The sequence below is a fragment of the Sinocyclocheilus rhinocerous genome, unplaced genomic scaffold (genome assembly GCF_001515625.1).
Source record: "Sinocyclocheilus rhinocerous isolate Xijiao unplaced genomic scaffold, SAMN03320098_v1.1 scaffold395, whole genome shotgun sequence".
Taxonomy (NCBI): domain Eukaryota; kingdom Metazoa; phylum Chordata; class Actinopteri; order Cypriniformes; family Cyprinidae; genus Sinocyclocheilus; species Sinocyclocheilus rhinocerous.
Genome location: NW_015660890.1, coordinates 3,744,712 through 3,760,262, shown reverse-complemented (window position 1 = coordinate 3,760,262; position 15,551 = coordinate 3,744,712). Strand labels below are relative to the sequence as shown.

The following is a 15,551-nucleotide window of genomic DNA, read 5'->3' as shown; positions in this document are numbered from 1 at the left end:
ATTGATCAAATATTCTATAATAATATAACCTGAATTTAAAAAAACTAAAAGACAACAGAATTACTACAACTTTAACTACAACTAAAATAAAAAACTGAAAATACATGAAAAATATTAGAATAACTACAATAAAAAAATCATTAACAAATGATCAGCTGAATGTCTTTCTTGAATAATTGTTTGATTTGACTACAAAAAAAATGACCTTTGGGTTAAAAAATTACTGTATATATTCAATTAAAAAAATCACTCTTTTTTGTATTATATGTAGATTTTTATTTGATAGATGATAAGCATTTACTTTGACGCTGCATCAGACCTTTCCATTACACATTGGTTTCCGCAATTTCATGTTTTGGATGTGTCCTTCAGTGACAAAATGTTTGGTCATAATCCTCATAAAAAATTTCGCTCTTTCCAGTTGCTTCTCTCATCATGTTTGACAGTGACAGAATATGCTAGCAGCTTGACAGCGCTCCTGTCCTCTCTCTCAAATCCCTCTCAATAAAATATATACACAATACATGAGTGAGAAGCGGACAGCTGGACAGGACCTTCTCAAGGCTGACCATTGAAATCCCAGCTTTAGGTCTCCAGGGCCCATGAGTGAGGATCGAGAGCGTCTTTATTTGAATATCAGTCAGTGAGTTACAGCAAACAGATGCCGGCAGCTCCTGGCGTACATTTATCTGAACCGCAGATAAGATACAGCGCAGCGTCAGGCGTGAGAAATGGATGGGCTGGCGGTGTGTTCTGTTGATTGAAGATGATGTATGTCTGCAGACGAGTGCTGGATGCTGCCAAGAGGAGCAACCAGACGGGTCATTTCCTGTGGGTGGGGTCTGACAGCTGGGGCTCCAAGATCTCACCGGTCATTCAGCAGGAGAGAGTGGCAGAAGGAGCCATTACCATCCTGCCCAAACGCGCCACGGTGGAGGGTACGTACATGTGAAAACTTGTAACTGACTAAAGCACTCCTGTTCAAAAATCTAGGGTCGGAAAGATTGTCTGCATTCATTTGCTCAAAAATACAATAAAAACAGAAAAAATTTGAAATTTAATTGCAATTTAAAATAAATGTTTCCTATTTGGATATGTTTAAAATGTAATTAATTCCTGTGATGCAAAGCTGAATTTTCAGCATCATTACTCCAGTCTTCAGTGTCACATGATCCTTCAGAAATCATTCTAATATGCTGATTTGCTGCTCAGCAAACATTGCTTATTAACAATGTTGAAAGTAGTTGTGCTGCTTAATATTTTTGTGAAAACCGTGATAATTTTTTTCAGGATTCTTTAAACAGAAAGTTCAAAAGAACTGAATTTATTTAAAATATAAATATTTTGTAACTTTATAAATGCCTTTACTGTCATTTTGGCTAATGCAACCTTGCTGAATAAAAAGTATTTTTTCTTATTAAAAAAAAAAAAATCTTACTGACCCCAAACTTTTGAACAGTAATGTGACAACTGATCAAAAATATTAAGTGTTAGTAACAGAAATAAACAAAAGGATTAATATTTAGAACCAGGCGCTGAAAAATGTGAAAATATCTGGAGATTTCAATGATCACCAAACTGTAAGAAATAAAGCCTTAAGTTATGGTAAGTCATAAAAATGTCAATATTGCATATTTCTTTCTAGTTATGAAAAACGTATTCCTTTGTCAGTTCATGTTCATGCTATTAGTCCACTATTACATGAAGTTCTTTGCTTTCCTGTTTAGAAGTCAACAATCATAGAGAACTGATTCACCAGATTCTCATAGACTTGCATTGCAGTTTAGGAGTTCAGTTAGTGTGCATCTCATCTTCTCTAGATTGCATTGCTCAGACTTAGTGGAGATATTTATTCCTGCTCTCCAATGGTGTCACACAAGCATTGCGAACAATTAGCATCATGGTCTGACACTTAATACCATATCCATAAAGCACCAAGCGCATCCGAGCCTCCTTCTGGTCGTTGTCTGCACTCAAGTAATCATAGCGCTGTCCCTCAAGCGCCGGCTCTCAGGCCTGCAGGCACCAGCTCGGGAATAGACCCACCAATTAGAGCACTTTTGTCAGAACACATTGTATAATTGTGTCTGTGGAGACAGGGATTCGACGCAGACATCCAGACAGGAATACCACCGAGGATTTGCGAATGCTCTGCCACTTCACTGACACAAATGTGTGTCATTCTTTCAGATGCTTATCTTTTCTTCACCTCTCTCTCCTCAGCGTTCGATCGCTACTTCCGGAGCCGCTCGCTCTCCAACAACAGAAGAAACGTGTGGTTTGCTGAGTTCTGGGAGGAGAACTTTGGATGCAAGCTGGGGATGCATGGAAAGCGGCCAGGAAGCCTTAAAAAGTGCACTGGTAAGATTTGCTTGCGTTCAATCTATTATTCTGTCCATTTTGCTGTGTTCACCGATTCATATTTAAAAGGGTTGTTGGGTTTAAATGAATATTTCACCCAGAAATGAACATTTGCTGAAAATGTACTCGCCCTCATGCAGTCTAAGATGTAGATGAGTTTGTTTCTTCACCAGATTTGGAGAAATGTAGCATCACATAACTTGCTCGCCAATGAATGCTCTGCAGTGAATGGGTGCCATCAGAATGAAAGGCCAAACAGCTGATAAAAACATCACAATAATCCACAAGTAATCAACACCACCCCAGTCCAGCAATTAATGTCTTGTGAAGTGAAAAGCTGTTTGTTTGTAAGAGTCCTCTATCCATAATATTGCGTTCTGCAGTGAAAAAGTTGTCTTGTCTGAATCAGGAGGGAAATCTGCACAGATCAAGCAGAGAAAACAGTCCAAAATAGTTCTAAACAAATATGTTGGTGTTTTGATATGAAAGAATATGAGAGAGGATGGACTTTTTCCCTGGAGGAAGTGTTATTATGGACTATGAACTTGTATTTTAACAAGAAGAAATGGTTTGTTTCTTACAAGCATGCAGCTTTTCATGTTACAAGATGTTAATTAATATTTTGAGTTGAGTGGGTTACTTGTGATGTTTTTATCAGCTGTTTTGACTGCACTCAAGTAATCATAGCGCTGTCCCTCAAGCGCCGGCTCTCAGGCCTGCAGGCACCAGCTCGGGAATAGACCCACCAATTAGAGCACTTTTGTCAGAACACATTGTATAATTGTGTCTGTGGAGACAGGGATTCGACGCAGACATCCAGACAGGAATACCACCGAGGATTTGCGAATGCTCTGCCACTTCACTGACACAAATGTGTGTCATTCTTTCAGATGCTTATCTTTTCTTCACCTCTCTCTCCTCAGCGTTCGATCGCTACTTCCGGAGCCGCTCGCTCTCCAACAACAGAAGAAACGTGTGGTTTGCTGAGTTCTGGGAGGAGAACTTTGGATGCAAGCTGGGGATGCATGGAAAGCGGCCAGGAAGCCTTAAAAAGTGCACTGGTAAGATTTGCTTGCGTTCAATCTATTATTCTGTCCATTTTGCTGTGTTCACCGATTCATATTTAAAAGGGTTGTTGGGTTTAAATGAATATTTCACCCAGAAATGAACATTTGCTGAAAATGTACTCGCCCTCATGCAGTCTAAGATGTAGATGAGTTTGTTTCTTCACCAGATTTGGAGAAATGTAGCATCACATAACTTGCTCGCCAATGAATGCTCTGCAGTGAATGGGTGCCATCAGAATGAAAGGCCAAACAGCTGATAAAAACATCACAATAATCCACAAGTAATCAACACCACCCCAGTCCAGCAATTAATGTCTTGTGAAGTGAAAAGCTGTTTGTTTGTAAGAGTCCTCTATCCATAATATTGCGTTCTGCAGTGAAAAAGTTGTCTTGTCTGAATCAGGAGGGAAATCTGCACAGATCAAGCAGAGAAAACAGTCCAAAATAGTTCTAAACAAATATGTTGGTGTTTTGATATGAAAGAATATGAGAGAGGATGGACTTTTTCCCTGGAGGAAGTGTTATTATGGACTATGAACTTGTATTTTAACAAGAAGAAATGGTTTGTTTCTTACAAGCATGCAGCTTTTCATGTTACAAGATGTTAATTAATATTTTGAGTTGAGTGGGTTACTTGTGATGTTTTTATCAGCTGTTTTGACTCTCATTCTGACGGCACCCATTCACTGCAGAGTATCCATTGGTGATCTTATCTACTGTACTCCTCTACTGTACATCTTGGATGGCCTGAGGTTGAGTACATTATCTGCAAATGTTCATTTTAGTGTGAACTATGCAACAAAAGTGAAATGGTTTGAAGCGAGGCCTAAGCGTGTTGCTTTGTATGGAAGTGATGTGAAGTGTCACATCTCTGTGAGGCTGTCAGGTGCCACAGCTTGAGCAGTCAATGCAAACCAAGTGTGTTCCCGCCGTAAGCCTTCAGACAGATGTCTGGGTGACATTTGGACCGTTTCCAGTCTCTGACTTCATTGAACCTTTCTTTCCTCTCTCCTGTCTTATAAGAGGCCACATGTGACAGTCTAGGGGAGCCGTTCAAACAGAACACTCTTGCGTTAAAAACAGCTAGACAGAGCTCAACATAATTTAAAGGGTTAGTTCACCCAAAAATGAAAAGTAGTCCATAAATTACTCACCCTCAAGGCATCCTAGGTGTATATGACTTTCTTCTTGGCGCTTTTTATTTAACTTCTTTTGGACTGATTTTTAATATAACTCCGACTGGATTCGTCTGAAAGAAGAAAGTCATATACACCTAGGATGACTTGAGGGTGAGTAATTTATGGGCTAATTTTCATTTTTGGGTGAACTAATCCTTTAACAGAAAGCATGTTTATGGGTACATTAACTCTCGTTCCACACAGTTGTGTTAGTTTTTCTGACATAGTTACAACTTGTTTGGTAAAGTTGCAACTGTAAACATTCGATAGATTCGATATCTGACCCTCTTCCAGATTAATCTGATTGGTCCATTGATTTACAACCGGCTTTTTTTTTTCGTTGAGCTGTTTTTAACCATGTCCTTCTGCTTGATGTTTACATCATAATCTAATATTAATATCAGTGTTAATATAACACTGTACAATCATTTTCTATACAATAACATTAGTTAATGCAATACCTAACATATGCAAACAGTGAGCAATAGTTTTACAGCATTTATTAATCTTAGTTTGTTAATTTGTTTATATACTAGCACGTTTTTGTGTAATTCAGTATAACTTCATATATTATGAATGAAGATGAATTAACAATGAACAAGAGCATATCTTTAAATGAAATTAATGTAGATTAACAAATGCTATAAAAAAATGTTGTTTATTTTTAAATAATGATACATTAACATAAATGTTAATGAATTCACCCGTATTGGAAAGTGTTACCAAAATAATTTCTGCATTGGTTGTCGAACCCTTAATAAAAATAAAAATAACTAGTATTGGTGTTTAAAAAAATAATGTGAGCTGATCTCTGCATTTGTTATGATACAGTATGCGGGGGGGAATGTTGTAACAACAATAGGGAACCAATCTGTTGTCAGCCTGGAGTTGCCTGTCGACACACACACACACACACACACACACACACACACAGACTGGTCAGATGGAGAGGAAGCTCAGTGTGTGTCGTGAGTCACTGTGCTAATTTGAGGGCAGCACAGAGCGCATGACACAGAGAAGATCTCGTCCACCTGAGTGCGTCACTGCTCATGAGAGACTGCTATAGTCCTACAACCTCACCCAACAAAATGAGCCCAGACAAACCAGGGTCAGACTAACAAAGTGACCGTGACTGTCGGTCAACAGAGCCTGAATATCCACCTTGAGCTGCAACATTAGAATTCAGATAACGCAGCCGTCTGCTGAGGCGCATGACACCAGATTTTAAAGGAATAGTTCACCAAAAATCTAAATTTGCTAAAAATTTACTCACAATCCAGGATGTAGATGAGGTTGTTTCTTCATCAGATTTGGAGAAATGTAGCATTCCATCACTTGCTCACCAATGGATGCTCTGCAGTGAATGGGTGCCGTCAGAACGAGAGTCAAAACAGCTGATGAAAACATCACAATAATCCAAAAGTAATCCACACCACTCCAGTCCATCAATTAACATCTTGAGAAAAGCGGCGTGTTTGCAACTTCAAACTGTTGCTTCCTGTTAAAATACAAGACCTCTATCCATATTGATTTCTCCAATGAAAAAAGATATGCACAGATCAAGCATCGTTTGCAAGCAAAAATAGTTCTAAAAAATTGTGGATTTTGATGTAAGAGGACAAAAAGGGATAGACTTTTTCACTGGGGGAAGCTGTTGAATTGTTTGTATAACGGTCTATTTCAAGGTTTACATCCTTAACCTTTTTTTGTTCATGGCTGAATACTGCATAGGCAATGATATGTAAATGTGAGTGTTAATATGTTAATAAACTGATGTTTGTGCAGCTTAGTTGTAGATGGAGCTGCAATGCTAATGTTAGATTATCTCTACACTGCACATCAAACTTTTATTGTTTCAAATGAGCAGGAAAATCCACAATACGACTGACTATATAATACAAAAATAAATAATACACTCAGAGCAGAGCTGCTATTAAATCTGCAATATAGAGGAGAATGAAATTTGCCACTGAGCAGTAAGAAAGCCATTGTGAGTGACACAGGATTTTAATGTCTCTGTGAATGTGCGCTTAGAAAAGTGCACCAGGGGAACGAACGCAACCCTCGGCTTGTATATTAGGAAACTTCCGCCACTTCTGATAGAATGTGCTTGACATAATGAATATAATTATACATCACACACACCACCACCACTCACATTTTGTGACGTCTCAGTCATTCGCAGTATGAGTTGTTTTTCGCACCCGAAACACAACAACGGCACCGTCATGAAAACTTCATCACACTGTTTCTTCAAACACACGAACAAATCATCACACCCAGCAGTCTTCATGAAAGCTGCACACTGTTTTAGCAACTTAGTTGTAGCAGATAAATATGGAAGCTTGTTTCCTCCACAGGATAAAAAATAAAGGTAACTGTGACTTTTTACCTCCCACTTCTGACTTCTGAATCTTACAATTCTGACTTGAGTCTTGTGAGTTTATATCTTGCAAATGACCTATCGGTAAGCCCCTCCCCTCGAATGCAGATGAGCCAATGGCAGTCGAGTATCAGTTGCACGGAGAGCAGAACTCGGACATCTTTAGGTTTAGAACGTTAATGTCATCTTGTGCTTCAGCAACGTATCTCTGGCTAAAACCAACGTTAAAGTTAGTGCGTCCATGCTAACGTGCAAACCTAAATACCTAACTGTTCTCACGTCATGTACAGTGTAGTTAAGTATAAATATAATGGAGGAACCTTTGCTTTTTTATATGTTTTCATTTGTTTAAATGTGAATATTTGTTTAATGTTTACTCTGTATGCAGCACCATGTTTGTATATATATATATATATTAGGCTATTATATAGTATTATAATAACATTATATAGTGGTTCAACGCATTATATTGTTGTTGTTTTTTTTGAGTCACAGATCGGACTATTTTTTTGGATAAGCAAGAAAAAAAAAATTTAAAGCACAGAGAATAACAATGCCGTGAAGGGTTTTTGACATAGGCTAATTTTATGTGTAGTATACACAACTCTGTATTTCCGCGCTGTCTGAAACACGTCTCTATGCTTGTGCGCGCTTTGATTGTGTGCGAGAACAGCGCGTGAGTAACGAATTGAGCTCTCTTTCGTTTCTTCTTCTTGTGGTTTAAAATTGCTTGTACGTGTAAATTGGCAAATTAATCTGCGAATCACATGCGTGCCGAACGGTAGCGTCTCATCCGTACGTATTACGGATCAACTGCGATCCGTTTAACTCCTAATATGTGACAGATCAGAGCAATCTTTCATTAAGGCTATCGTTTTGCTCTCATTATGAAGCTTCCATCCACGTCCAGTCGCATGTGGAAATGTTATCGACAGGCTGCCACAGCTGATGCAAACCTCTCTGCATGCAACACTCTCTCATTTTAATGCATGCAGTAGCTCAAGCCACGAGGCCAATGTCACATACCAAAAGAAACGAAGCACAGGACTCATAATGCAGGTCATGTGTGCAGAATCAGGGGACACCGAGCCCAGGGCTGTGTTTTTACGACTATGTTTAAGCTTAGAGAGACGTGGGTAATTTTGGTAACTTTTGGTGTTTGCTAAGGTAAGCATCACTGTTACTAGTGTTCAGAATTAGGCTTAGGGATTTGACAAGCCCTCTAAACTTAAATATTAAACCTCAGTGTTTAACAAATTTTTGTGCTCCAGACATGAGTTATTTCTCAAATCATGTGTCATGTGCACATTTTTTTTTCCAAATCTCTCTCTCTCTCTCGCTCTCTCTCTCTCTCTCTCTCTATATATATATATATATATAAAGAGATAGATAGATAGATAGGTAGTGCCAGTTCAGTTATTTTTTCAGTAGTTTATATGTGGTTGGATATTCTGTTCATCTCGTCCAGTCAATGAATATAGTTCCCAGGCGTCCACTCGTCTCAATCTACTCTACAGAGTGTCGCTCTTTACAAGCAATCAGGCCTCTTTAATTACACTGCTGTTGTGATCCGTGTCACTACGACATGCAACCTCGTGATTGATTCCACGCCAGCAGATTGTTTTCCATGTTGATAATGCAAAAAGGTCACAATTCCGCTCACTTCTCATTAATAAAGTCGTCAGAGAGCGCTCTCGATACTCTTGTTTGTGTGTTTCTGCACCTGTGGTGGAAGTTATTGTGCAACTAACAGCCCTTGTTTACTCACTCATTAACCTAATGAGACACCATCGAGCCTGGCGTTTCAGCTCCGCTTCACTGTCTTCAGCCATTAGACATACCGATGCTGGCAATCGATGGTTTAATTTAGAAAACAGCGGTATGGAAGGCCTGCCGTGTGTTGTATTTAATGTCTGGGCTGGGTAGGATCACCGGAGCGGCAGCACGGCCATCTCTGTCTACAAGAATGAGTCTATAAATATTTGAAACGACACTTCTACCTGGTTGAAGCGCCTTTGGATGTGAAAGAGATTTTTTCTGTGGCCGACGGTCTGTCTTTTTTGAGGCGGGTACATAAAGATTAAAAAAACGCTTCACAAAGATACGGATGCGCATTAGTGTTGACATGGGCGGTGATAAAATTGTTGCACTGTTTTCCCAAGAGCCGATCCGTCCTTTCAGCCGCTTGATTGTAGGGATTTTCACATCATGCAGAGTTGCGCTTTTATTTAGTTATTTATGTCATCTACAGCATTCAAAAGCACTGAGGGTTTGAACAAGATCCCACTGATGCATAGGAGATTGTGGACGGCTTTATGTGTGCGTTTCTTTTTGTTTCTTTCCTGTTTATAGTCTGTCAAAAGTGTTGTTGATTTGGATCAGTGTTATTTTAGTAACACTGAGATACTAAAATAGGCTTTATCCATATTTTGAACCATAGTTTGAATTTTGTTGTGTTTTTGTTATTTTTGGTAGTTTCGTTTTCATAGATGTCTGTCATTTATTAATTCTTATTTCAGTTTCAGTTATTTTAGTACATCGAGCATTTGTACATTTAGTAACATTTAAAATAAGAAATGTGAGAAATGCCTTGGCAACTAGCTGAATTTTAGTATTAGTTTATTTTTTAAATAAATAACTTACTGATCCCAAACTTTTACATTTGTTCAACAAATATTATTATTATTATTATTAATGTGTTAAAATATGTTATAAATATTAATTATTATTCTAAGTAACTGTAAAACACTTTTGTCAACATGTTGTTTTTAAAAATGCATTTTTGCTTAATAAATGTATTAATTTCTAAATAAAAGTAACACTGAGATACTAAAATAGGCTTTATCCATATTTTGAACCATAGTTTGAATTTTGTTGTGTTTTTGTTATTTTTGGTAGTTTCGTTTTCATTGATGTCTGTCATTTATTAATTCTTATTTCAGTTTCAGTTATTTTAGTACATCGAGCATTTGTACATTTAGTAACATTTAAAATAAATGTGAGAAATGCCTTGGCAACTAGCTGAATTTTAGTATTAGTTTATTTTTTAAATAAATAACGTACTGATCCCAAACTTTTAAATTTGTTCAACAAATATTATTATTATTATTATTATTATTAATGTGTTAAAATGTTATAAATATTAATTATTATTCTAACTGTAAAACACTTTTGTCAACATGTTGTTTTTAAAAATGCATTTTTGCTTAATAAATGTATTAATTTCTAAATAAAAGTATAATAAAGGTATAAAAGTATTAATTTGACTAATAGTATACATTTGTAATTTCAAAAAAAAAATAAGCAAATTATGGGTAAATAAATAAATTTCCCAACCTTGAACTTCTGAATGATCGTTTATATTATATTATATATATTTTTAATCTTAATACATAATAGTCAGCGACTGAATGAGTGTGCGATTTGGAACACATGCATGTTACTGGTCTGATTTAAGGATAAAATATTAACCCTTGAGGTGCTGTTCTATCTATCTCGTCGTCTTGGTTGTAAAGTTCTTGTTCTCACTCTATCTCGGTCACACTGACAGTGATTCGCAGTGACAAAGCAATTGGAAGTCATTCATTTTCAATGAGAGCTGGTCATTTGAGGAGATGTGAGCTGCAGCAGCCGCTAGTGATGTGACAAGTTCATTTTATGCAAAAATGATGCAGCGACTAGTTGAGTATGAACGCTATCTTTAACTTTACAACATATAAGGATGAGGTGCTATCGCAGTGTCGTGCAAAAGCACTTTATTTCTGTTTCATCTGAAACTCTAGATCAGAATGCAAAAGTGAACAAACTCCCATGTGCGTCTGATAAAAAGACAAAGAAATGTTTCTTCGTCTCCCTAAATAACAGCACTATTAGCTCTCGCTGGGTAACAGGCATGGCATTATTAGCTGAACGATGGAAGTCTGACGTTCTCGGCTGTTCTGAGAGTTTTGTGGTTCATCATCGCACTTGTGAAGATCACGCACTCTCTTCAGACTCATTGATCTCTCAGACATAAGAGTGTCTAAGAGTGCATAAGAGTGATCTATCTTGGTGAGTAATGGAAAAAAACAGAGAATGATTCAGATCTGTTTGTTTTTAAGGGGAGCATAAATGTAGAAGTTTACTATCATGATAGCATGTCTTGTTCATATTTTGCCTAAAAATCCAAAATTTGCATTAAAAAAAATGTAGCCTAATTTTGATACATTTACATTCTTTTATGTTTTTAAAAGTTACAATATTTTCATCATAATAAGCACACCAGTCATTCTAACTAATGTAATGCATTAAGATATTTTCTTTTATTTAGTTAGTTACTGTAGTTTGTTAGTTAGTTCGGTAACACTTTCTATGCCGAAAGTGTTTATAATACATTATAAGGGTATTCTTAAGGCATTATAATGAATGCATAATGCATTATAAAAAAACGTATATGTTATATCAACTCATGAATAATCATAACAATTATAATACATCATAATACTTACGTATTTCAGTTTATGTGTTGGTTGACCATCAAAATAAAGTGTTAGCATATATTTACAGTAGCAGACATACTAATACTCTAATGACCGCTAGTTGATATGTAGTTGCAGAGTTACTTATCAACAGCTGTCTAAAGGGTACCACCAAAATAATCAAACTGATATTACAATACAAATAGTTCAAAGCAAATGTGCCATTACACATTCATCTGATCTGATATCTGATCTTATGGCTGTTTGAGAGAAATTTTTTTTTATTATTATTATACTACTTATACTACTTATTATTATTACTACTTATTACTACTTACTTTTTAAGTAAAGTAGCATAAGAAAAATGGCAAGATATGAGACTTATAATGCATTATAACTATGAGAAATATAATCCATTGTAAAAGTGGATGCAACGTGTTCATTGTGTTATAAATCATCATACTCTTAAAAGCTATAACCACAAATAATGTATTATAATGTATTATAAATACGGGCTTCATAGAAAGTGTTACCGTTAGTTCTTGTAATTCACATTATTTTAATGGCGATTCATATTAATTTTCTTATTGTTTTCATAAAAATGCAATGCAGATATAGATTTTTTTTTTATTTGTAAAATAAAATAATACATTTAAGGTTGTGCACAATACTACAATGATGTATACATACTTTATTTAAATATTATTATATAGTTAATATTAATGTTCATATTGATTCATTATTTTTGTCATTGTTATTATTTAATTTGTTTTGTTTTATTTTAGCTTTTAATTTAGCTTTTATCCTTTAGTTTTTATTTGATAATTTATTTAATTGTATATTTTTAAATGTAATTATTTTTATTTCATTTTATTTAAATCACAACAATGGGAAATTGAGGTGGGGACGTGCGTTATAGGCAGAAAATTATTTTTAAAATATTCTCTCATTTGATTCTTTAGGTTTTCTAGTATATGAGCTGGACATGTTTCATGAGGTTCCTCCCCATTTGTGCATTGCTCATAATTTTTCTTTTTTATTTCTCCATATCGCCTCGTGCACTAAAAGCAATGAATCCACTCTCTCTATGTGTGAGACTCCTCTGCTGCGCTGTGTAATTTATTACCCTGATTGAGTCGTAATTAAAACCCAGCGTCCTCAGTTGGGACTCGCACCTTGCCGTGGCTCTACTGAAACAGGAAGTCCAAATAAACGCACGCGCATGACTTCCTGTGCAAACGCCACACCTGGCTGCTCCGGCTGACGAGACGAATCCGACTGTTGTTAGATTGGTGTCAAGAGCTCAGCTGGTCTCGCCTTCCCGGCAAACCGTATCCCAGCAAGCCCTGGAGAGCACAAGGTGGCAGAACCTCAGCCGCAACTCTTAATGCGATTTCACGCTCCGTCTTATTGCCAACAATAAGACTAGTCTCTAGTGCCACGCGTGCTTTGACTCTTTCTTCCACGAGCAGAGCGCTTACACAAAGACTAACCTGCTGAAAATTATAGAGGGGAGAACGGTTCCAAATAAAATAACTGATGTCAGGATGTGTTTAGCCTTTCCTCAAATAAATCTGAGCTGCTTAAAAACACGTATTGGAGCTCTGACAGCAAACAGGGCTGCTGCGTGATCCGTAATGACTCGGGGAAAGAGGGCATCAGGTCTCGGACAGCATGAGTGTCAGTCTCATTTTGAAGTTCAGGAATCCCACCAGCTTGGAGAAATTGCAGTGATGGGTTCAGAAATGTGCTGTCCAATGGCAAACAGGATCGGCTGTCTGGAAGCCGGTCAGACGCATTGGATTTTTGGGCTGTTTTGCAGCGGCCGCAAGCAGACGCGTCATTCTGTCAAACGGTGCCTTTTCGGTTTGATTTTTAACTACTTTATCAGATATGTAATGTGTTAATAAAAATTGCAGTCTTGCTATTTCAAGCTAAATTTAAATATATTTTGTGATATTATTATGCATTGAGAAAGATAATGCTTGTGAGGTTGTGAAACTGTACCTATTAGAAAGACAATTAAATGCTGGTGTGTACTTACATATTTACACATTTAATCTTCACTTATTCATATTTTAAATTTAAAATCTAGTTGTCCCCTGTTGGGGATTAAAACAATTTTTACCAAAAAAAAATTAAAAAAAAAAAAAAAAAAAAAAAGATGTTAAAGCAATAAAAGAGGACGCTTTAAGCGATGCTTAATGTGTGTGTGTGTGTTTATAGAATTTATGTTTTTACATGCTTGACTCATTTCCTTTTTAACAATATTTTATCTATATAGAAATTCAAGAATAGAGATCTTGCTTATTCACCTTGCCCATGTTATATTCATATGTAATTTCTATTTATTTATTTATTTGTTATTTATTTTATTTATTTATTTATTTAATATATATACTAAAATATTAGTCAATATTTGATTTATATTGTATTAATATTAATATGCATATGTATTGATATGTTAATATGTTTGTTTATGCATAATAATATTAACATTGTTTATACATAAATATTTACATTTCATCTAAATGACTACATTTGTTTATACAGTAAGTAGAAGCCAGGAGCATAAGGAGGGCACAGGCCAAAAAACTCTCATATATAATAATAAATTATATATTAAATATATAAAACACACACACACACACACACACACACAAATGAAATAACGTGTTTGGATTTTTGAAGTGTTTATATATTTTTTACAGATACAGTACATGTGTACACCTGAGATACGCCTGCTTTGCAGAATGACAGAATACTGATCGGGTGTCATTTGTTTGCAAATGCAATGATCTATTTCTTATTTTAGCTTTAAATGCTTCAGTTCAAGTGCTGATGTTGACAAAGACAGGTACTGATGTTTTTCCAAGCTTGTCTTGAGTAATGCAGTCAGACGTGCATATATTATGTAGCCGAAGTGTCCTTATTAGCATAAGATAGCATATAGAATGGCGATTATTGTCTCAATGTTGGCACACAGAGACGTAACTCGGAGAGAGAGAGAAAGAAAAAGTTGGAAAACTGACAATTTGTGCATATTCATGTCACTGCCAGTGCCATTACGATCTGCTCTGAATTCAAGCCAGATATCGTTCTTTTTCTATGATACTGTCAGCCTGCTACAAAACTAGAGAGAGGAAACTATTTAGTCTTTTTAACAGTAGTTCTCCAGAGATGGAAGGGAAATGTGAGCAGGTCTTCGATGAAAGGGAGGGAATTTAATTTGCGCCACTAATTGACATTTAATTTTAACTATTGTTGGTCTCATTAAGCTGTCCGTCATCCGTGCTGCCATCAATCACTCAATAAGCATCAGTTTGTTTCCTGCTCAACAGAGACACAGAAAAGCCTGCACACATACCGTAATAAGCATAAAAACAGGACATTGTTGTATGATTATTGTATTATCACTCAAAGCCCCAGCTCTGAATCGAGGCAGCGCGTGAACTTGTGTATTGTGGCACTGCTGGTATTGGCTGCATGTGAGTAATCGCTCATGTTTGTATGTTTCCTCATTTGTAAGTCGCTTTGGATGAAAGCATCTGCTGAATGAATAAATTTACAACAAACAAAAGCCAAATGCTGTTGTATTTATGGTTGATAGAATACTAGCTCTCTATTTACTAAATACTGCAATATTATATTATATTATATATTATCTTAATTATATTATATTAATGTTTTATGTATACTTACATATGTGTGTGTAACTTTTGTAATGTAAAATGTTAAAAAAGTTAATTTTTTATTTTATTGCATCATTTATTGTTTATATTCTTTATTATGTTATTTATTTTAAATATTCAAATATAGTATTTGAATTGTTAGTCTAGTTTTGTGTCTTAACCTGGTATATAGAATGTTGAAAATTTTAAATAGATTTTATTAATTATACATTTTATTTATATTAGATATGTATTTATAATATATTTAGGTTTGTATTATTTTATAAATTTATTATTTTTTATTATATATAGAAATTTACGTATTTATTGTTATATTATATACTGTATATTTTATACTATTTTAAATTACTTCATTATATATTTATATTAGGGCTGTCATCGTTAACGCATGCGATTAATTTTACAATCCTTAA

The 15,551-nt window shown here is 35.7% G+C and overlaps 1 protein-coding gene across 1 annotated transcript in view; it reads left to right on the top strand.

Moving 5' to 3' along the window:
• LOC107725917 (metabotropic glutamate receptor 8) overlaps positions 1–15,551 on the top strand; it is a 121,549-nt gene that overhangs the window by 63,438 nt on the left and 42,560 nt on the right. The window contains exons 4-5 of the mRNA XM_016535333.1: positions 784–938; positions 2,224–2,361. Of these exons, the coding sequence (XP_016390819.1) occupies positions 784–938; positions 2,224–2,361 (293 nt within the window). The remainder of the gene's footprint in view (positions 1–783; positions 939–2,223; positions 2,362–15,551) is intronic.